We start from the raw sequence: 22,294 nt of genomic DNA, 5'->3' as shown, positions 1-22,294 counted from the left end.
GCCGAACGTAAACGTCGGCGTCGAGCGGAAGATGCTCAACTTAGAGAACGTGAAGCCGCTGAGAGACGTCAGCGTCGAGCAGCAGCACCGGATTCGGCCGCTTTGAAACGTAAGCGTCGACAAGAGGACCCGGCGCAGTAACTACTGCAACATCGACCGTTCATGCTAGTTGGCGACTTCAACGTCGACGTCATCAAGGACGATTGGATAGTCGAATACATGGCGTCGCGACACTCGCTGAAACGCGCAACGCAGGACGACTGCAAACACCACCAGCCGACCACCATTCGCGGAACCTGCATCGACCACGTCTTTGCAAATTTCGACCTACGACCGCTGCAACCCGATCCACTCACTCTTCACTTTACCGACCAAAAAGCCATCGTGCTCAAAGTTCGTCGCAATAAATAAACACCGCCCTTTCGCATACGTGTCGTACGTGTTCACTCATTTAACACCCCTCCTACAACCACGTTAACCAATTTAGCCAGCGACCCAAGTAAGTCGCAATTTAACACCCCATTTCACAACCACGTTAACCAATTTAGCCATCGACCCAAGTAAGTCGCACTTTAACACCCCGTTAACCAATTATATGCTCCGCATCCTCCTCAGTGTTCCCCCGAGGGAAGCTGCCGGCAATTTTTTTCGAAGTTTTTTTTTCGCAACGCAAAATAACAGTCGACGACATCTTCCTGCCGGGCCCCGTAATTCTAATCAAGGTGGTGCCCCCTCCGGTAGAAGTTTCTCCCTACACCCCTGCCGTCCGCGACTTCAGCTCACATGGTTCCTTGCTTATACCATATCAAGAAAGCTGTGAAAAAATCTGAAGACTGGCTTCCTTACTGAAACACGGAATGGCCACATGGGATGGAGCCAAAGGCGTTGTTGAAGTCGAGCAACGCCGCAAACTGGTCGGCGCCTCCCGATCGGGCGATGTCTAGCCTGCGCTGGAGAATGTATTTAAGCTCGAACACGCCGTCGTGTGGAAGGAAGCCCTTCTGGCATTTCGACAGCACGGTGTGCTCGATCATTCAGGCCTGGAGCCGGGCTGCAAGGCACTTGGCGTAGAGCTTCGCTGCCGTGCAGACGAGGGCTATGGGCTGCCAGTTGGAAGGGACCTGGGGGTCTCCTCTCTTGAAGATGAGGACGATGCGAGTCGTCCTCCAAGAGTCTGGCGTGCGTCGGTGGTATAGGCAGGTGTTGAAGAGCGCCTTCAGGAACCGCGCCTCCGGGTCGACCGTCCGCCAATGGTGGTAGGTCGAACGGTCCGCGCCGGGGGCCGTGCTCTCCAACTTTTGCAGACGCCCGAACACCTCGTCCGGTGTGAAGTTGGTCGTGTAAACTCCCACCGGAGCCGGATCTCTTCCCAGTAGTAGGGTAGAGTCGGCCTGGCGGGCGGACCACGTGCGCCCCCAATGTTCTTGCAGATCCTGCAGCGGAATGGCGCACGTCTGAGGCGGTCCCTCCAGGATGAGCCTCACTGCGCGGCGACGGTTGCGGCAGTACAGCCGCTGAATGTCGACCGCGTTCGAACAGTCGGGCTGGCAACGCTGGCGACCAGGACGCACCGGTGGGAGACGCACCGCCGCGACAGCCAAGGCGACGGCCTGCGTCCAAGCTTCCTCGCATTGAGGCCAGGACTCGTCAGAGGGCGGGTCCCACAACAAGGGGCGGAGCAGGCGTGCCTGGTCCTCGAGGAGGCGCGTGTGATCCGGTGGTATCCGGAGGGTCACATTGTCAGACTCGGGCTGCTCCGGAACTTCGTCGCGTTCGTCAGCAACCACCGCGGCCTCGTCCACGGATGCGGGCGGCGACGGGGAGGAGGCCGGAGACACTGGGGACCCAGGTAAAACAACCGGGGACGACCCGGCATCGAGCGGCGGCGTAGACATCGCGACGTCGTCGGAGAGCGCGTGGTCGTCATCGTTCGGAAGAGACGCGGCATCTCCAACGGGCGAAGCCGCCGACGAGCCGCGCAAGGCGGGAGCCTCGCCATGCGACGACGACGAAGGCCCGAGGTCGTAAGGAACCAGGACTTGCCTGGTGGACGACGAGGGTCGTTGCGGCAACGCAGAATTCGGCCACCGTGGTGACCCGGGGACGGGCGAATCCACGGGAACGCCGGCAGGCGGCGGGACCCAATGCGTGACGGCCAGGAAGACGTGACGACTCCGGCGTCGCGCATGGGCTGCTCGGAAGAGACCGGGCTTGAGGCAGGGGATGGTGCCGGCGAACCGGGGACAGCGGCTGAGCCCACGTACGTCGACAAACCACTGGTAGACTCGTACACGAAGGCAGCCGGTTCGCCGATTGACGCGGGCGAAGAGGCCCCCGACCCAGCGGCCGGAGACGACGAGGGTCACACAGAATGTGCGGCATTAGAAGGCGCTAGGCCTCTGAGGCATCGCGAAGCCCGGGACGCTGCAGGCGGCGAGGAACCCGAGGACGACGAAGAAGTGGTGGTAGAGCTGCTGACGTGACGCACATGCCGGGCAGGCGCGCGCGCACGAGCGGCGGCAGAAGGCCCAGCCTGGTCGATGTGGCATCGCAGGTGGTTGGCCAGGGACGTAAAAGTTTCGACACAGTCGAGGCACCAATACATTTCGACGTGACGCGGAACGCGTGCTTGCCGGCGTTCATTTCGTCGCATCACACCGACGTTGCCACGCCAAGTGCGGGTCCTGCTATATACTGGTAGGCACGCGCCGCGCTGCGCATGTGCTTTGCTTTGATGCATGCGCTTTCAGTGCGTCCGGCATCCCTTCGTCACGAGAACAGGGAGACGCAGTGTTGTCTGGGTAACGCATCAGCGCGAATTTCGCGCCGTTTGCCGTCTGGCCGCGCCGACAGACGCTGGTCACGCCGGTCGCGCCTGGCGTTGTGCAATAAAGTGCTCGCGTTTTGCTAACGTAGCGTCGCTGTGCCCAGCGTGCGCGCGCGTCAGCGCTACATCGGAGGATATTGGGCCCTCATGATGCGCTCGCAGCCGTTTTCCTAGCTACACATATACCAAATTTGGTGTAACGTGACGTCAATGGATGACAAATATATTACTGGTGCAAACATGATAATCCTGACACACATGTCATGTAAGAACATGACATCATACCACGCTAATAGCGTGCTCGCGGGCGTTTCGCTAGCTGCCCACACACTAAATTTGGTATCACGTGACGTAGATAGATGAAGAAGGTAAGCGACACATACAAACATGCTAATCATGACACGGAAGTCATCTAAAGCATCATTTACATTCACCTCGTAAGGTTGTGCTCATTTCAAAGTGACTAATTAATCTTTCTTATTAGTGCTTTGCATATCATCGATTCCCACTATACATGAGATCTGCCATTTTTTTATGCGAAGCATTTCTTAGCAAACTTCGGCGACTTTGAGCGTATCTATCTATCTATCTATCTATCTATCTATCTATCTATCTATCTATCTATCTATCTATCTATCTATCTATCTATCTATCTATCTATCTATCTATCTAGCTCCTTAAGACTTTTAGCTCTCCTGGTCGTTTCAATAATGGTATCGATACCGAACTTGGTATGGAATAACATGACTTTATGAAGAACATATTTGACTAGTCAGAACTTGAAAATCGTGACATGTATGTCATGATTTACATTTCATAGTCTTGTAGCTCTTGCGGTGCTTTCGTACACATGGCTTGTTGCAAAACTGATATGGTTTGCATGATTGAATGGCGAACACAAGCGACAGACTAACATGAAAATCATGGCATGCGTGTCATCTAACATCACTACATGCCACGCTCATGATGCGCTCGCGGCCATTTCGCTAGCGTCACATATACCAAATTTTGTATTACAGTACGTGAATGGATGGCGAAGGTATGTAAGTGGTGCAAACACGATAAACATGGCATGTCTGTCATGTGTCGACATGAGTACAAGCCACGCTCATGATGCACTGGCGGCCGTTTCGCTAGCTTCACATGTATCGAACTCGGTATTACCATACACGGACGTACGACATAGGTAAATCACACAGCTACACATGATAATCACGACATGCGTGGCATTTAACAACATGACTATACGTGCCACACTGATGATGCGCTCACGGCCGTTCTGCTAGCTTCACGTGTACCAAACTCGGTATTATGCGACGCCAATGAATTGCGAAGCTACGTGACTGGTGCAAACATGATAATCTTGAGATGTGTGTCACGTGAGAACATGACTACAAGCCACAGTCAAGGCATAGAGAAAGAAGAACACAAGAGAGGACACTCTGCGAAACCTGGCCTCAGGAAGAGCGTCACGATTACGTAATCAACTAGTGCTCTCATCAAACGTCAGAGAGCGCAAGCGCAAAAACAAAAATGTTATAATCAATGCAACAGAATTGTTTTCAAAAAATAATAACTATACGCCCAAACTAGGTATGTTCTTTATACATAAAACAATTTATTCAACACACCTTACGCGATTATTTTTCTTCAGCCGTACTGTCATAAACATCATCCACCCAGCGACAAGCCCATGCATGACTGACAGCGAGAAGCTTTCGTCGCTTTCGTCAACGTCGGCTGCGTCGGCGTTTTCAAGCGTGAGATAACAGGTGAGGCACGTTTTCAAGCGAAGCTTGTTGAATGACATGTTGTTGGTCTTGTTCGGTCATTTTTTTTTCAGAAAGCGGTTACACCTGTGCGAATAAGACACCATGCAACAAACATAGAAAGATGCACACACACACGTTGCGCTTCGTGTGTGCAAGTTTGTTTCTTACGTGGCGTCTCATTCACGCAGTTGTAACCTTTTTCTGTAGCTTGTAAGGACGGGGAGGTTCGCTAAAAAGAAAGTTTGCGGCTCTATGCGGCGGCTGGACGGGAACATTGTGCAACGTATGCAGTATAGCATAGGCGGCACGGCGTCAAGCCGAGGCGACGCGTGCTGCGTCTGCCATGGACGCGAGCATCTGTACCTTTCATCAGTGAAAGCTGGCACTGTTGATAATTCCAAAAATCACAAATTACTTGTTTCCTTGTTGGTGCCTTCTCTTTTCTTCCACGTTCTACCAATTTATGCGTTTGAAAGAGTTGTTTAAGTTTCCCCATGCTACAAGCTTTGTAACTTGTACCAACTGCACATATATGCAGATTTTCTGAGCGTCGCTTCAAATAGTGACTGTGACATGACTGCAGAAGCTGCACTGCAAGGTGTGGATGAGCTTCATTTTGTGTTATTTTAAGCCTCTTACTGACACATTGTCGTAATTTCATTTCTTCAGGACCTGCGGTAGAGGCTTTAAAAAGCGGCTCCCACACATTGAGGTGCCCCGATAAACAGGGTGCGTTCAGTGTCGCGATTTCTTTTTTTTTACCCAAATTGACTGTTGACCAAACCTCTGCAGGTGGCAGCTCCTTTGTAGCTGGTGAAAGAATTTCTGCTCACTTCGTCTTGCCGGAGAAAACCTTAACCAGTCGTTCAGCTGTCACAAAAAGAACTTGTGTGACCGGTAAGTTGTATGTTCACTTCAACACCAGAGTGGATTGATATTGAGACTTCCGCAGGCCGCTCGCAAGATTGTTCCGGCAGCACTGTCCGAGGCACTGAACAAGCTTCACAAGACCCTCCAGAAGATGTCTCCGCCAACAGCTCCACGTCTGAGTGCCCTAGAGAAAATGGTGACTATGCTTTTATTGCAGCTGTTTTTAATGTGCTATTTTATGTTTAGGACATTCTGAGGAAACTATCCTCAAAAGGACACTACGTGTGCACTTACAAAATGTAAGGGTGGGCTCTCAGTGGTTTTCATTTTTTTTTGTGCATTGTCAACATTGTGAATGGTTTGTTTTTAGGTAGTGGAATCGAAAACTTTGCACCACAGAAAGTTGTGCACCTTCGGTCTGAAAGAGCGAGGAAAGTGCTCGTATGGGATTAGTTGTTCTTCACTTTTACATCCATTTTTTTGTTTATTGCAGTGCGTTCCTGTGTGCCGAAAGAGCGAGGAAAGTGCTCGTATGGGATTAGTTGTTCTTCACTTTTACATCCATTTTTTTGTTTATTGCAGTGCGTTCCTGTGTGCCAGCGACAATGTCTCCATCAATGAAGTACAAGCAAACCATTAAACATCTGCAAGCCAAAGTAGCAGCACAGCGGAAAACTATCAAAAGACTGCGGAGACAGCCTCACCAAACTAACCACTCGTTCGTTGCATACATTGTTTTGGTTACCCGCTATGAGGAGTAGGGACACTGTGTATTCGCTCGAAGTGATTTGCATAACCTCAAAAAGAATGTTGGGTATCCTGTCTATTTTCGTAGCAAATGCGGGCGAACTGTACACTTTACTGTGGGTCGCTTGGTCACTGTGTATGCTTTAACTCTCCAGCTCAAGTAATATATCGATAACAAAACCGCTTGTTGAAATGTCTTCGAGCGGGTAAGGAACACAGTATGAAGTAGGCACAGTTCACGTTATCACGCTTTTTGTATTTTAGCTTCTCATCAACCTCCTCATCTCGCCCATCAAAATTTTCAAAAGAATACCCAAACTTGTAGCGTTTGATGGGGCTGCGGACGCTGCCATTTTATTTTTATATAGCTTGTGAGTGATAACGTACGATGTAGAGCCTTTGTGAAAAATAATGAGCCAAAGTGGTTTCCTTCTGCTATTTATTAGCCCTGTAATACCGCTCTCGTAACACCAATTAAGGTCCACAATTCTGGATAAGTGATGACTACAATCTATTTTAGCTCGCAAGCATCACAACAACACCCAGACGCAAATCACTTGGGATCTTAAGTTTTTGATGATAAGAAGAGCCACAAGACCTGCCAGTGTTGTAGCATAAAGTTTGTCTTTCACGTAGTGAGCAAGCTGCAAAGCCCTACCTTTCTGAGGACAAGCAGGCATCAAGTCTGCTTTTTTTTTTATTTTGGGCTAGCTGTTCTTAAGCACAGCCAGCACACTGCAGCTTTGCCTTTCTGCTATATTGTGTCGTGTGGTTTCTGTGCACTCTTTTTTTCTATGCATTATTTTGGTTAACCCCAGGCGTTATTCGCGACTTCATTGCTGTGTATATGTCACTTCTTCCTTCTTCTTCAGCATTGTGCGCTGTGTTTTTGCCATAGATCCTTACTTACCCACGGGCCCGGTGTGGCATACTTCACCAGCTTCTCGGCTTCTGCCAACTCTAGCGATGTGTGCGTTGTCTGTGTTCTCTCTGTATTTGTTACAATATTTGTTACAATTTATTTGTAAGGCGAGATGCATTTGTTGTCTACCTTTGTCATATTGTGCTTTTTATATTCTCAGACTCTACCTTGCCTTTGAATAAAACATTGCGGATACTCTGTCTCTTTGACTGATATATACATTGATCCCTTGTTCCAAAAGAACAAGTGATCAACAAGTGAACAAAATAACAAGAACAAGCGCGATGAATAAAATCGTACTGAATTATCACTACCTGCATCTCTCTTTATTATAACTTAATCGAAATAAAAAAATAAAAATAAAAATTCAAAATTTGCGCCAGTGAAACCGAAACAGGAAGCGCACGCCACTTGCTCTCACCAACCACCAGGTGTGCTAGGGTCGATTGGGCCGCTGGGGTCTACGGGAGTGTCCACTCTTCACCTTTCTTTATTTCTCTATGGTCAAGGCGCCAATACATTTCCATTCAACGTGACGCGGTGCGCGTGCTTGCCGGCGTTCGTTTCGTCGCGTCACACCGACGTTGCCACGCCAGGTGCCGGTCCTGCTATATACTCGTAGGCACGCGCCCCACTGCGTTGCTTTGACGCATGCGCTTTCAGTGCGTCAGGCGTCCCTTCGCCACGAATAGAGGGAGACGTAGTGTTGTCTGGGGAACGCAGTGGCGCGAAATGCAGTATGACGCATTTGCTGTCAGTTGCCGTCGGGCCGCGCCGAAGGACGCTGGTCGCGCCTGGCGTCAGGCTATAGAGTGCTCGCATTTCGCTAACGTCGCATCGATGTGCCCAGCGTGCACGAGCGTCAACGCTACATCGGAGTATATTGGGTCATTTATGATGCGCTGGCGGCCGTTTTGCTAACTCTACATATGCCAAATTTTTGTTACGTGACGTCAATTGATGACGAAATATATGACTGGTGCAAACATGATAATCCTGACACGCGTCTAGGATTGTCGCGCTTGCAGGTATAGTTTCTTTGCGAGTCGCTGTTTATGGCTTCAAAAAAATTAGCGCTGTCCTCCAAGTTTATCCAGTACTGTATATTCCTCGGTCACAACGCAAGACACGTGTTTTGAACGCAAGAAATAAGTACCTCGCGCCGGTTCACCACAATCTACACCATCCTAACAAGCGTCACCATGTGACAGCTTTGGAGCACGGCTACATGGCGCCGCTGGAATGAACGAATAGAAAGCAAACTTTGTCACTTTTGTCGTAGACTGAAGTGACTACGAAAGAGCAGAAGAGCACAGTGACGGCACATAGTACACTTTAATAACAAATTATAAAATAAAACTTCTTTCTTCAAAAAACAGTTTAAAGCGTGTATTTGCATTGATCGTATGCATTTTCGCATTTTGTAAAACAGGGCTAGACACAAGAATATCAAGGTTCATTTTATTAGTGCACAATTCATCATTATGGCGCCATGCAGAAATGATTAACACAATACGAGCTTCAGCCTTCTTGTACAATCTCCGATCGTGTTCTTTTTTATTTCCACCTGCCCAGTTTGCCGGTCACTTCGGTCTTCATAAAATGTTGAAATAATGTCAAAGACCCAGCCCAAAACTAAATTTCTCCCCTCAGTGCAAAATTAAAGTACGCTATGGTGAAATGTGGTAACATGGAGAGCTCCGATGATAAGCAACTATCACAATGCGTTTCAACAATAATATTTTGAATGGAAAAAAATGCATCGTTCATATGATGATAATGTGCGCAACGGAAGTTAAGCTACAGCACACAACTTTTACAAGGGTGTTGTCAACAAAAGCATACAAATATTTTCCAAAAAACTGAGCATCATGAATAAAACATAAAAAACGAGAAACAGCTCTCAGGTCTTCAATGTCTTCAGCTTTCGCTCATTATTGGCATTACGCAATTTGTCGTTTTTTGTGCGGCTCAAGTTTTTCAGCAGTGTATTCGTTGCAGCACTGACAACATGCTCAATTACTTCCTGTGCAGAATTACCAGAATCACACGCATCTATAGATGTCCGCATAGTCTGCAAGGGTAGAGAACACAAGGCTTACAAGAGCGTCTTTCTGCGTAGGAATGCTGCGAAATCACGCAGAGTACTCTGGCGCCCTGAGCTTGTCTAATATAATTTCAGTAAACAGCACAGCGTTAACTACAACTGCTCGTGGAAACTTCAGCCCACCCCTCGACATCTTCCTGATTAAGGCACTCTCAGCGTCATCTAGGTCGACGTCTTGCATCGCAAGGTTTTTCCTGCAAGATCCTCATGCCTATTTCTTTAAAGCTGCATGGGCACAATAGCCGGCAACGTATGCCACCGCAGAAAGCCTTGACGCTTTTTTTTTTTCTGAATGTCAGAATCAGTCACAGCGACATCAAAGGGGCCGTGAACTGACGGCATACCTGTCCTCCATGTATTCGCACTCGGTGCTGGTAGCTTGTCTAAATCTGGCTGGTCCGAAACCTTCTGCAAACGCAGTTTGTTTTCAGATTTATATATACCTTATACCGGTGTCACACGGGCACTTTTAATCGCGATCAGTGTCGATCCGGATTCACCACGATCCAGATTAGGTGCTGCTGCACGGTCACTTTTAATCACGGTCAGGCATGATCGGGATCAAGACTATCGCGATCTGCGCATCGCGATATGCCCGAAAGATTGCGATTTTGCTGCTGTCTGCACCCCCAAGCTGAGCTCGTTGAAAGCACAATAAACAAGAAAATCAAGCATAGTTCGATACAAATGCTTTAAAACAGCCAGATATTTATAAAAAAAGAAAATTTTAAACTGTTTCAATTAAAACAATATCTAAAGTATTGCATATTTTAGGATTCGCAACGACCGCATGTAGTTACGGCAGAAGCAGACGGCAAGCAGTCGACCGTTGCCTTCAGCGTTTAGCTGAACTCTCGCTCTGTCAGAGCTGTTAGACCACCTAGACGCAAACTAATAATGAGTGTCGCAAGCCTTTTGACTAGACGTCGCATCGTACGCGAACTTTGTGGTCGAATGAAAAGATCTTTACAGCAATCGACCGCTACCAGGAGCGACTGGAACAGACCTGAGGCGCAAGAAGTTAAATCTCGCGTACAACGAGATTTACGCGTCGCTGCGACTACACGGCTACGAGCGGGGGCCATCAGAAAAAAAAAAGCGAAGGTTAAGAATCTCACCCAACAATAGAGGTATAAGTGCTAGGAAAATTTTATCGAGTGATGGATTCATGAAATTACTATTGCAGTGGCCAGCAAAGCTTTTGACGTTCCCGCAGTTCTTGCAGGTATAACATTGATGATAAAGGGCTCTAAAGGCATGCCGTACGTCGAGTATTCTCAGTGGCATGCTTTATGGCACGCAAATGCCACCTGGGGCATTTCATCTGACCTAAGCTCGAATGGGATTAGCTTGGGCCGTATAGCAGCGGTCATAATGTTGATCCCGATCAGGAGAACACATTCTGATCGCCCTGATCGCGATTAAAGTGCCAGTGCGACACCGGTATTATTTACACGTGGTAATTCACACTCGACAGTTGCCAATACTTTCCGAAGCGATCTTCTAAGCAGTCTGTTTGAAATTTGCCTAAGAGAACGTACTCAAAATGAAGCTCTCCCAGGCAGTATATGGCTAGTTCGTGCAAAGCGTGGGTAGTATGGCTGAAAGCTGCGTGCGTTTCAAGTGTAAGGCGGCCATTGTCATGTCTGAGGTTTTCCCAGTGATCAAGCCACTCAAGTATTTTTTTGCAGGAACTCGAGCTGTGGACACAAAGATGATTCCATTGGCCCTTGCAAATGATCTCGCAATCACTGTCATTTTCTTGGCGGCTTACGATAACAATGTTCCACCGAGTCAATATGGTGTCAATGTACTCAGATGTTTCCTTAGCATGCTGGAACGTTGCGGTACTGAGAGCAGCAACAGTAGATGGGTTAAAAACCTTTAGTGTAATTAACGCCATGTCATTCCATGTTGGAGCGGTTCAGCACTTTCAAAGTGAGAATTGACACTAACTTCAAGAGTTAATACTTTTTAGCTTCGTGCAACTCGCACATTATCTTAAAAGATGCTGCAAGTATATTTGGTTCAGCCTCATTACTTTTTGGTTCAGAAAAGTACACGCATTTTCGAATGTTTCGTTGATTGAGTTTAGTACAGTTTAGTATCTGAACTGAGTCCACCACGAAAAACAGGGGTCACGATGAGTCAGCATGGTGCTGGTAAACAATGCTGACACTTGCGGTCTTAGCGAAGAAGGAAATAGCTTTTCTGTTTATGGAATTATTGTCTGAGATCAATGCGATTATTCTGAAACCAGATGCCTCGAAATCAAGAATAAGCTTTCGAAGGAAGTCATGTAGTGCCTTAGCATCAATTTGCTCCACAGGAAGAGTGTGTACAACATCCTTGTTTGAAGAATGAAGAGTCTGTATCATTAATACGTGGGCAGTCTTTGCCGCAGCGCCAGTTACAAAGCCAGCCTTGCAGTCAAAAAAAGACTGCAGATGAACCTCATCAAGCATCAATGTCACAGTCTTTTCGTGCTCTTTAAGTGTGCTTACAATTCGCTTGGCATACAGAAAGCTCACTTCTTGCTGCTCCTTTATGGGATTAATATCGTACGATGAACACAGTCTTCTGATAGTATCAGGATGCGGCATCTTAAGCTTCATGGAATTTCTCAAGAATCTGTATGCATGAGGGAAATGGTGAACAAAAGGCTAGGAAAAACCAACAAATATGTGGGATAAATGCTGGCATTAATTATTCAAAACGAGATCAACTTGACTCTTCAAGAATTTGAGCACCTCCAAATGCCATTCTCGCAGCTCGCATGCAAAATGTTCGCCGCTTACTTGCTCTAATAACGTCGACATCAATCTCAGTAGATGATGAGCTTTCTCAGAAGGTGCCGCACTGATGTCCTGACCAGCCTGTTCGATGATCTCTAGCACTCTCTTCAAATCTCTTAAGTCACATTTCTTTTCAGGAACTAGCACATTATCAGAATTTTTCACGACCGTTTTAGCAAAAAAAATACTTCAATGCGATGTTCAGTAGACACGATCACCAAAGTGCGGATGGTTCGAGCAGAATGGAGAGCCAAGTCCAAAAAAGTAAACCCTGGAGCCCTTGTGGATGACAGTCCAGAAATCTGAATGCTCAAATCCTGGCAAGGCGTTGAGCAATTCCACAAAACTACTGAGCTTATTTTTGGTTTCCTCTACTACTTGCATTTGCAGCTAAAGCATTAGTGCATTGTGCAAACAAGCGGCTTCCAATCGCGTTCTTGGCACATCCGGTGCCTCCCGAACGCATGGTTGCGGACGCGATAAGTAGGCAGTGCAGTTGGGAAACCAGCTGGACACGTCAGTTTGCTTCAGACGACTGCTCTTTAGAGTGAATCATAAGAGTATAATACCATAATACGCTAGCGTTACTAGGGGTAAGAGAACGAAAAAAAGAGCAAGAAAGAAAGGAAGAAAAAAGGTTGAGAGATAGAAACGCGGGAAAACAAAGAAAGATAGAAGGAAACGGAGAGTTAAAGAGCGTAGCATAGTCTGTATAGCATATAACATGGTGAGCAGGCGGGAACGGGACGGTGGGAATAGCGAAAAGAACACAGAGGATGAAACATAGCATATTATTGTATAGTACATAGTATAGTAAGTGATATGGGCAAGGGAAATGTGGGTAAGAGAAAGAAGGAGGCGAACGCTACCACATTCACTCTTTCTGCTCAGTGTTCGCAGTTTGTACCAGTGCGCAGCTGCCCCAATAATTTTGTGCGTCTTTCGATTAATTATTTTTCTATGTTTTTTTTTTACTTCGATGACGTGCTAGCTATTGCTGACTTGAAACCACCAACTCAAGCACGCTTTTTTTCGCGCTTTCTCGCTTATAATGTGTGGCTTCACATGCTGAGACTGTAGTTCAATGAAGCGAGTGTCTGTGCTATTCGCAGGACGGTGAGCAGTGATGAAGGCAGTGGTGGCCACGCGATCGACCACAAGGACGACGCCTACGACGAAGGCGGCGATCCGGGCAGCAGCGAAAGCAGCAGCCAGAGTGAAGAGGAAGAGGCGGTCGGGCGAGTGTTTGGCGATCCACTCGAGGACGACAACGATGACGAGGCGGAAATGAGTGACGACGACAGCGACGAGGTCGTCAAGCAGAAGACTTCATCCTCCACGCCCTCGCCGTCGCCCTCGAGGGCTCACCGACGCACCGAGCGGTCGCTGCCCGTGACCGGAACGCTGCTTCCGCCTCCTCGCCGGCCGTGGAAAGAGCATGGGAAGGTGAGTGTGTTTAGAGCTAGACTTTACTTCTTTTTGTTTTCATTTTTTTGTTTAATGTGAAGAGAGATGACGCAGCGTGGCCTTACAACACTTTGTCGCCAGGGAAGGTCGCCAGAGAAGGTGTACACAACGAACCATTATCGCCTTTTTTTTTCTTAGCATCACCTTATTGTATTTTCATGCACATAAACGCTCACTTATTTCTAAGAGAAATCATGAGGAACCGCGCGCCAGAACAACGACGCCGCTTTTAGCCGGTACAGAGGCTAAAACTGTAGTCGTCATGCCGCAGAATGCCGCAGAAAGAAGTCCTGTACAAACTATATGCTTATACACAGTGTTGTAAGTCTTCCCAAATGAAATTTATACTAACAAAGGGACATAGGAACCCAATAGTGTGATGGAAAAAAACGTAATATTCTATATTTATATTTTACATAAAATTTTATTCTGAGGAAAGAATGACTTCAAATGAAGCATTCATATCGAAAATGATTCGCAAAAACATGCCAGCCTTCAGCAATATTATAGTTGCCTACGTTAACCAGAGCTGCGCCTGATGGCACATAACATCATGGCACATTGTAAAATCATTTCTCTAAGAGACTTCAAAGAGAAAATGGGATTTCATCATGAACATTCTCCGCAGATAAAACATCAGAGATCTTCCAAGAAACTTGCAGTAATTCTGACTGAACACTTAACACAACGTATGTGGAGATTATGTTGTGATAAACAAATGCTTAAATAACATGGTTCTGAGAAAAAGGTTTGCAACTTTGCAATATAAATTTTTCTTTCCTTTTTAATTGCAGCAAAAATTGTGTGTCCCTATTATAAATAATAAAGTACTAAATTACCTTACCTTGTATTAGTGCATTGTGTTTGCATAATCTTTACCTTTATCCCTTTAGTTTTTTATACTGGTTACATCCTTTATTGGTTGTATGAATGTACTGTTGTCATCCCCCCCCCCCTATGTGATGCCTGTTTTTGGGCTCTTAGTGTGAAGAAAGGAATTATGGTGTACTGCTGAGCAAGACATTAAAAAAGATGATCACATTGGGATATCGAGGCCGATGAGAGTGTTGTAATACGCCAGTGACTTACGAATCATTCAAGTGCTTTAGGCTGCAATGTGCATACAATGCGTGTATGAGTGCGCCAATGCATTATATAGCATGGCCACTTAGATGCCTGTTGCTTTCACCTACATACACTAACAGCACTTTTATAAAACCCCTTACGTCCTCAAAACTACACATAAAGATATATAGCATATATAATTAACGGGATTACCTTTTGATACGAGGCAAACAATCCTGAGGCCAATGAAATCTCTCGGAGAGTTTCTGTTAGCAATTCGTCCTTATACCTACACTTGCGAAAATTCTTTCACTAAGAAATGATCAGCAATTTTTCAGTAATGTTAGCTTATACTAGGTGCATCAGCTGTCTCTAGCCAGAATTCAAAAATATGTCGACGCACTCCATTATGCCCCAACCAAGTGCATGTTGCCTACTTTTGCTTAGAGTAAATCATACAATATTTGTGTGTTTTTCATAGCCTAATTAAACCTAATTATTTAACTAATTTTCGAAACGAGGCTGGACAAAAAATTTCTGTGATGGTTTTGTAGATTGGTTTGCAATATCGCCAATCAGACATTTGCAAACTTTAAAGCTATTATTTGCTATTATTTTTCTGCCTACTACAAATTCTTGCAAGCTACAAAAAACATGTGACATGTCAGCATGCATAAATATGTACACAAGGATTGCAGACAAACACTCATACAATAGCTGGACCATTTTCACATTTTGCAGACTAATGATGGCTCTCGTTAAATGCCTTTAAATTGCCTGCAATATCTTCGTGAACATACACCTGCAAAGTCTAGCACAACGACAATGCTTTAGACATGTACATGGATGGCATAGCATCAACATCTGAAAAGGCTTTAGTATATTTTTTATCGATCAGGGTGCTGGGCTAGAACTCATTCACGTACCGTACAAGTGTACATGATAACAACCTTGACTTCTGCTATTCCTACATGATTTAACTGAAGTCCCACCCTCTTTCTGCGATGCTCCGCAGGACTACGAATGGCAAGATGATAAAACTCTAATGCCTCGATTCAACGGAAATTGCATTGCGGTTCAACTGCGTAACGTGGATATTACTGTATGATACGCAATTTCTTTGTAATAAGGTTCTACAGCATTTCCTTGTTAAGTGCAGGCTATATATTCAAAATTTTATGTGCTGCGTGTTTATTGTACTTTTCTCAATGCATATGACTAATCCTTTATATAATGCCCTTTCTTGGCACCCAGACCATATTACAGAAAGGGCGATACAGACAGAGTGAGTATACAGTTTTGTAGAAGACCACAGCGGCACATCCGGTTCCATCATAGGCGGAAGCACCGACTTGACCTGGGGAGGTCTTCGGCTCCCCTGGGCTTCACTTCCTCATGACTTTTGTTATGTCACATCTCTTCCTCTCATCTTCTTTTTTGCAGGATTTCGGCCTGCTAGTTCCCGAGGACCGTTGGTCAAAGCATGTGGCGGCCAAGCGACGCGAGGCTCAACTCATCCGCCGTAACCTTCAGGACCAGCTGAGGATGAAGGCGCTGCAGTGGAGGCAGAAGGAAAACCACTTTCATCAGCGCTACAAGCCAGCGATTCCAGCTGGAACCATCTAACCACTCGCACATGTGTGTGCTTAAACTTTGAACTGATCCCAAGTACACCCGAAAGGGTGCCAAAACGGTGCTGCTGATACCCTTAACAGCAGCACACAACCAAACTCAATGATTTTGCATCTTTACTAACGCATTTTTGTTACAAGACCGTAATCATGACCACTTGTGTTGGGCCTGCCCTTTCTTTGCTGCAGCATTTTTGTGTTCCCCTTCAATCAAAGTACTACACTGCTGCTTGCCATAGCAGTGCTATGAGATTCTAAGCTCCAACTCGACGCGTTTTGTTTTTTCACTAAGTGTAGAACCATCATCACTTGAGTGAAGGAGATGCTGCCTTTCAGATGTACCGACAATTCCAAAGATTCCAAGATGCTTGATAGGCGTAAATCTCCAGGGCTTGCAAGTGAACACTGACCACAGTTGGTATCAAAAACATGATGCCGGAAATGTTGGGCATTCTTATAAACGTGCACTGATCATTTCAGCCCCATGCAGAAGAGATACCTGCTGTATGTATACCAAGGTTGAGCATTCAATGAAGGATTGATGAAGACAATGGATGTTAGCATACGGATGATGGCGAAGCATTTGCTGCTGAGGGAGCAGCACGAAAAAGGCTGAAGAAAGGCAGTTTTACCAGATAGTCTTGTAGCGTGAAAAAAACAGCAACCATCAGTAACATGTGGTGATGCTTATTATGACCATTGTTCATAGCACGAGGAGCTTGCACTGTAGTACTTTCCTCAACACCAATAAAGACTAGCATAGCGGTATCATTGTAATGCACTTCCCAATAGAATGCCTGGCAGCCTTCAAGCCATGTTTTATTATGTAGCTTAATGTTAACAGTATACCATAAAGTATACAGAGTGAACCTCATGGCAATTTTTCTTTCACGAAAACATACAGTGGAATCGGCTGCTGGACAGCCTTCGAAGCATACCACCAAGTGATTCGAGTGCACCAGATGAAATATTCCATAATTCAGAGCACAATCTCAATCACACAGACGGTGACAGATCATGATGGATCAAGACATGCCCCATCTTGATCGGTCGCCGTCTGTGTGATTCTTTGCCCTACTGTTCTGAACTATGCACTACCAACTAGTCTCTCAGTTTGTCCTTTTGATTAAGTATCTCTCTTCGATGCTATAATTAGTCCAAATAGCGCACTGTGTACAATACGGTGGGACATGACGAGTCTTGATTACATCCAGGGTGCCCACGAAAAGTCGTAGTGCTTTTGGGTACTCTCCTGCACATAGAGCTGTTGAGGTCAACCTCGAACCCGAATCTGCTTCCATGCTACTTTTTGTACTATATTTCCTTAGTTTTGATGCTAGAGGGCCAATGTATATACTCCAAGACTAGTGCTCTCCATTTAAAAGTGTCATTCTCTGCTGCACGAGTGGTACCCAAAAATTCAAAGCCTACCTAAAACTCATGGTATTGCGTTTAAGTGCTGGTTCCTATCATTCCATTCTTGGGGATATGTACGTGCATCTCAGTATGACTTGAACAAAAAAAGAGCAGTTCTTTTGTTGTGCTACATAGAATGCAACCATGGTTACTTCTGAGCAAAGAGGTACCCACAAAATGTTATCGCACTGCATGTGACCGTGCGCTTGTAGAACGAACAGCTTTTGTTATTCCCAACCATTGCTTTGCTCACCAACACTTAGTATAACAATGTTTTATTCTTATCAGTATATATGCCAGCAACTAGTCCACACGTTCTCTTGGTGAATTCCTATTCCTTTTTGTCAATATCTTGACTTGATTATCCTTTGAAATACTCACCCTCTGATGTAGACCTCCGAGGTCATGACATATTCTCAGCAGAAAAATTTATTTTTTGGAGTTTGTGAAGTTAAATTACCACTGCTTGTTGATGTCCAGATTCTGCTGGGCAATAGTAAGAATACAGACAGGAGAAGAGTTTGTACCACTCTGTGACACAGTGCAGGCAGTGGTTAAGTGTGGAATCACTGCCTAAATTCCCACTAATACTTGTGAGAACAACAGCTGCTGCCAATCATGAATTTACAATTACGACAATATGAACTATGAAGTGCAAGTAGGCTGGGCTAAACACATTATATATTGGGGCGTGTCAATAAATGTGAATGGGGAAAACAGTAAGCGGTTCACCCGACCACTATACATGGTTGCAAACAGCAAGATAACTTGTTTAAAACACACGCACTAGCCTGAAAAGAGCATGAGCTGTGAGAAATAGGTGTGCTCTTGCAGTGTCCATAAAGTGGGCATGATCAAAACGTTTTCTCACCAGACCAAATTTCATTGTAAGTGGTTGAAAACTATAAGATGTCAGCTCCACACCTGTTTTGTTAAATCTTCACCCCCTTCTAATTGTCTGCAATTAAGCAGGTGATTAAAATTGCAGCTTTCAGTGTTGGCAATGTCAATCAAAATTGAAAACCTGTCATTACAGCACACATGCCAAAAGGCATGAACCTCATACTACACGATGGATACCACACATCACTGAATTCACAGTGGATGTATTACGTTTTTTATTTATATCGCTCAACTGTCTGTGAAATGCGTTCTGTACTCCCTCACATTCAAGTTGGCCAGGCTTCAAGCTTCTACAGTGCGATAAAAATATGCAAGTATGTTACCAAGCATGAAAGCAAAGCAAAATGGACATTTGGAGCGTCTTGTTTATATCACTTGTTGGCTTTCCAGAACGAATAGTGTGACCTAATAACATGTATGGGCTTGTGCTTGAAAGGTGGTTTGCAAGCATCCACCTGAAGAAGGCACCACGGCCATGATTTGTTGGAAATGCCTATAGCTATGGTACTGACCTCTGAGAGCATCGGCTTGACATAGCTACTTCTTGGTGTTCTACAGCTTGACGCTGTGTTGCGTGGAACTCGTGGCCTCCAGTCTGGGCCGGCTGTATGCATTTGTGGCATCCACATTGTATGCACTCCACGAAACCAGAAAACTAGACTTAATTACATTGGAAGATTGGTTAGTCTGACTACGGGAGGGAGGTGCGTTGTTGCTTCACCTGCCATTCACACTTATACTACATTGTTTTAACGAAGCACTGTTCCAATGCTAAATGTATAAGTGAGGCAGAAGCAAAGGCGGATGCACTTCAACTTGACCGATTGTCAATATGTTAGCACCTGCGATAGCCTCAGTTTAAGGATTTTTCAAACGTAAAGGTGATATTCCCGAAATGTGACTCACTCAAGCAAACCGAGTGCTCCATTGTTCATACGGTGGTCAGCAGTAAGCCAGCTGGCATCGCTCTTCCAATGTCAAGCAGAAATCGCGTTTCACTCTTTGTTGTGCGATCAGATTTAACAACACTGCCTCCCTTTCCTCATCAATCAAACTGTCGATTTAGCTAAACATGAAAAACTGTCAGTGGCACACATAGCACATGCAAACTGAATGCATTGTGTCGGTGAACAATCAAAGTGCTCGTTTCTGCAACGACTCAGCTCAGCTCTGTGCTAGAATTGTTCTTTGGCAGAAAGGCTTAGGATTGTGACACCTGCATTGCCATGGAGTTAGATATGACAGGAGCACCGACTCTACTCATGTGGCAGACACGCGTTCTGCAACGCATATTCCTACTTCACAGCACGCTCACCACACGGCATGATGAATAAAAACAAGCTGTGGGAGAAATGCTAGTGCTTGGAGATACAAATAACACATGAGTCTGTAAGTGGGCTCTCTGTCGTCGCTACAGCAATGGCGCGCAGTTCTGCTTTTCCGCGTTCTCACGTCTGCTTGCCCATCCACTTTGCTGTCTGCTCTGCGCCGCCATCACCCCTGGCTTTCATCATCCGCAGCACGTGTACACGAATGAAGGTTGTTAAATGATTTCCGCATGTCTTATAGAGATGGCACTAAGGGAAGTGAAAGCACTAAATGAAGTGAATGATAGATAGGGGGGTATAAGGGAAGAAGAAAGCATTTGCAGAAGCACGAAGGGGAGTGGAGGGAGAGAGCAAAATAATGAGCTAGACCCCTTTTGCCGTGTTGCATGGTTAGCCTCGAGCGAATCTCGAGCAAATAGTTAGTCTCGAGAATAAGATTTTTTTCTATTTACTACCTTTTAGCGACCAATAAAAAGCACCACATTATATGCAGCTTAATTACCAATATTGCTGTCACTGTTCCAGCTACTCTAGGGCATTTAAATGATGAAACAAGATGTTAATAGTGTGCCCTACACAGGCGCTGCTGTATAACTAGTGTAGGGCCATGGCTGATGCTTCAGCCCGTTTACAATAAGTGTCAGTACGTTTTATTGAGTGGCAGCACTCACCTACAGAGCGTGCTGTAAAAGAAGGCATATGTGCAGCGGTGTGAACATTACAAAGGGGAACAAAGAATTTATTCTCAAGCAAAATTTAGTCATGATGTCTGTAGACTCCTCGTCAAATGTGAATATGCTCTAAATAGCTCCTCTGCTGAACATTTAGTTTCATAAAACTTTAATTTTCGATGTAGACACTTAGCCATTGCAGTCTTGTGCATGTAAAGATGATCTCTGTTGTGTTGTTCATGGTGGTACTGCTGACAATGCATTCGCATTATGAATGCGGGGACTCTTGCTAGATGGAGCAGATAGGAAAAAAACTTGCCTATGCACATGTTTGCCTTAATGACACTAAATATGTGGGTCATTTGCGCACAGGCTAAACACAGTGTAGGGAAAGTGTTGGTACATTGTGTATGCGCAAGTTCGATCATGTTGAGTACGTGTACACATATAAATGCAACATCAGAACAAAAGATAGGTACATAACAACGTGCCAAGTCGCATGTTCTGGTGTTTCGTGTATTGTCGGCTAAAGATGACTATGATGTATTCTTTGCACAGTTGAAAGATCACCAATGAAGCAGAGCACTTTTCCTTGCAACTGTTGACGCATTTCGACATGAAACAAAGCTTGGATTTCAGTGCCAGAACATTTTTTTTTCGACGTTACAGGGAGACCCTTAACAATAGTGAACCGCCTGACACACTTTGCATCAGCACTCATTTTTTCGGATGACACAATTTGCGACAGATGTAACTTCAGTGAGCTCATTTCACGACTCCCACAGCATTTTATACCGCATGATACCAGAAGGCACTAATAGTCGGCCAAGTTGAAAGCCCGTGAACTAACTAACGGCTGCACACTCCCACCGCAAGTGATGGAGCTGATTATGCAAACTACGCACGATGAGCATCAGGCATAGGGTTAATCTGGTGCAATACCTAACACACTAGTACTCGCTGTTTCGTCAGCTGGTAGTGCATCAGAACCTTGTAGCATGCCCCCAACATTAGCCGCACACATAACGCATGCATGTAACACTCCGAATTATAGATGCAACATGACATCAGTCCCGATGAAAGGGGCGTGGCCCCGTCAATAACTGCGGCCGAAATCGGTGGTTGTGATCTGTAGAAGCTCCCGCGCCCCTGGAATTACAGGACTACTGTATACGCTTCATTGTCACATTATTTGCGTGCAGTACGTGCAAGTTGCAAGCACATTTGCATCGGCTTGCCTCCCAAACTATCACTGTATTTTGGCTATTCAGTCTTGCATCAATGCTTTGTACTGCCAACTGTACAAGAGAAAAAAAATGCAAGAAGCAATAAAAAACTATTCTGCCTCTGAATATTCTGTAGCCTGAATGTCTTGCATACACGCTTTAAACACAAGCGCTCGATGCCACCACCAAATGGAATCAGTAAATGTAACAACATAAATCACTGTAGCGGCAACGAACATAGGTGAGCAATGATGTCAGTTGTAGAAAGAAGAGCAATTGACGAAGACGATGCGATCTGTTCTTCTCTCGTTGCCTTTAAATTTCTTTTGTCCACATTACCACAAAGTCAAAACTTCTTGTGTAGAGAAAAACAAAAATGCTAATCAATGACTTTTTTTAGCCCCTGTTTAGGCATATACGTGCAAAGTTGCTTTGTGAACGAAGTCTAGTAAAGAATGGTGGTAAAGTCCACGAATCTAGTGTTAGATGTCGAGTGGTAAGTCAGACCTGAGGCCCGTTGCATGGAGGTGGCAAAAACTGCTCAGTT

At 45.5% G+C, this 22,294-nt stretch overlaps 1 protein-coding gene and 2 long non-coding RNA genes across 3 annotated transcripts in view; all 3 read left to right on the top strand.

Moving 5' to 3' along the window:
* Positions 1–21,873, top strand: part of LOC119168632 (uncharacterized) — a 207,567-nt gene extending 185,694 nt beyond the window's left edge. The window contains exons 5-6 of the mRNA XM_075866047.1: positions 13,153–13,486; positions 16,016–21,873. Coding sequence (XP_075722162.1) covers positions 13,153–13,486; positions 16,016–16,198 — 517 coding nt within the window. The 3' untranslated portion in view covers positions 16,199–21,873. The remainder of the gene's footprint in view (positions 1–13,152; positions 13,487–16,015) is intronic.
* LOC142765301 (uncharacterized) lies at positions 4,511–5,319 on the top strand. The gene is made up of 3 exons (XR_012884157.1): positions 4,511–4,599; positions 5,138–5,197; positions 5,269–5,319. It is a non-coding gene; the product is annotated as an uncharacterized LOC142765301 (long non-coding RNA).
* On the top strand, positions 5,410–7,338 carry LOC142765300 (uncharacterized). Its single transcript, XR_012884156.1, has 2 exons — positions 5,410–5,665; positions 6,052–7,338. It is a non-coding gene; the product is annotated as an uncharacterized LOC142765300 (long non-coding RNA).
* Positions 21,874–22,294: the final 421 nt, after the last annotated feature.

The sequence above is a fragment of the Rhipicephalus microplus genome, chromosome 6, assembly GCF_043290135.1.
Source record: "Rhipicephalus microplus isolate Deutch F79 chromosome 6, USDA_Rmic, whole genome shotgun sequence".
Classification (NCBI taxonomy): domain Eukaryota; kingdom Metazoa; phylum Arthropoda; class Arachnida; order Ixodida; family Ixodidae; genus Rhipicephalus; species Rhipicephalus microplus.
Note: the sequence above shows the minus strand (reverse complement) of the source record. Positions and strands in the feature narration are given on the sequence as shown.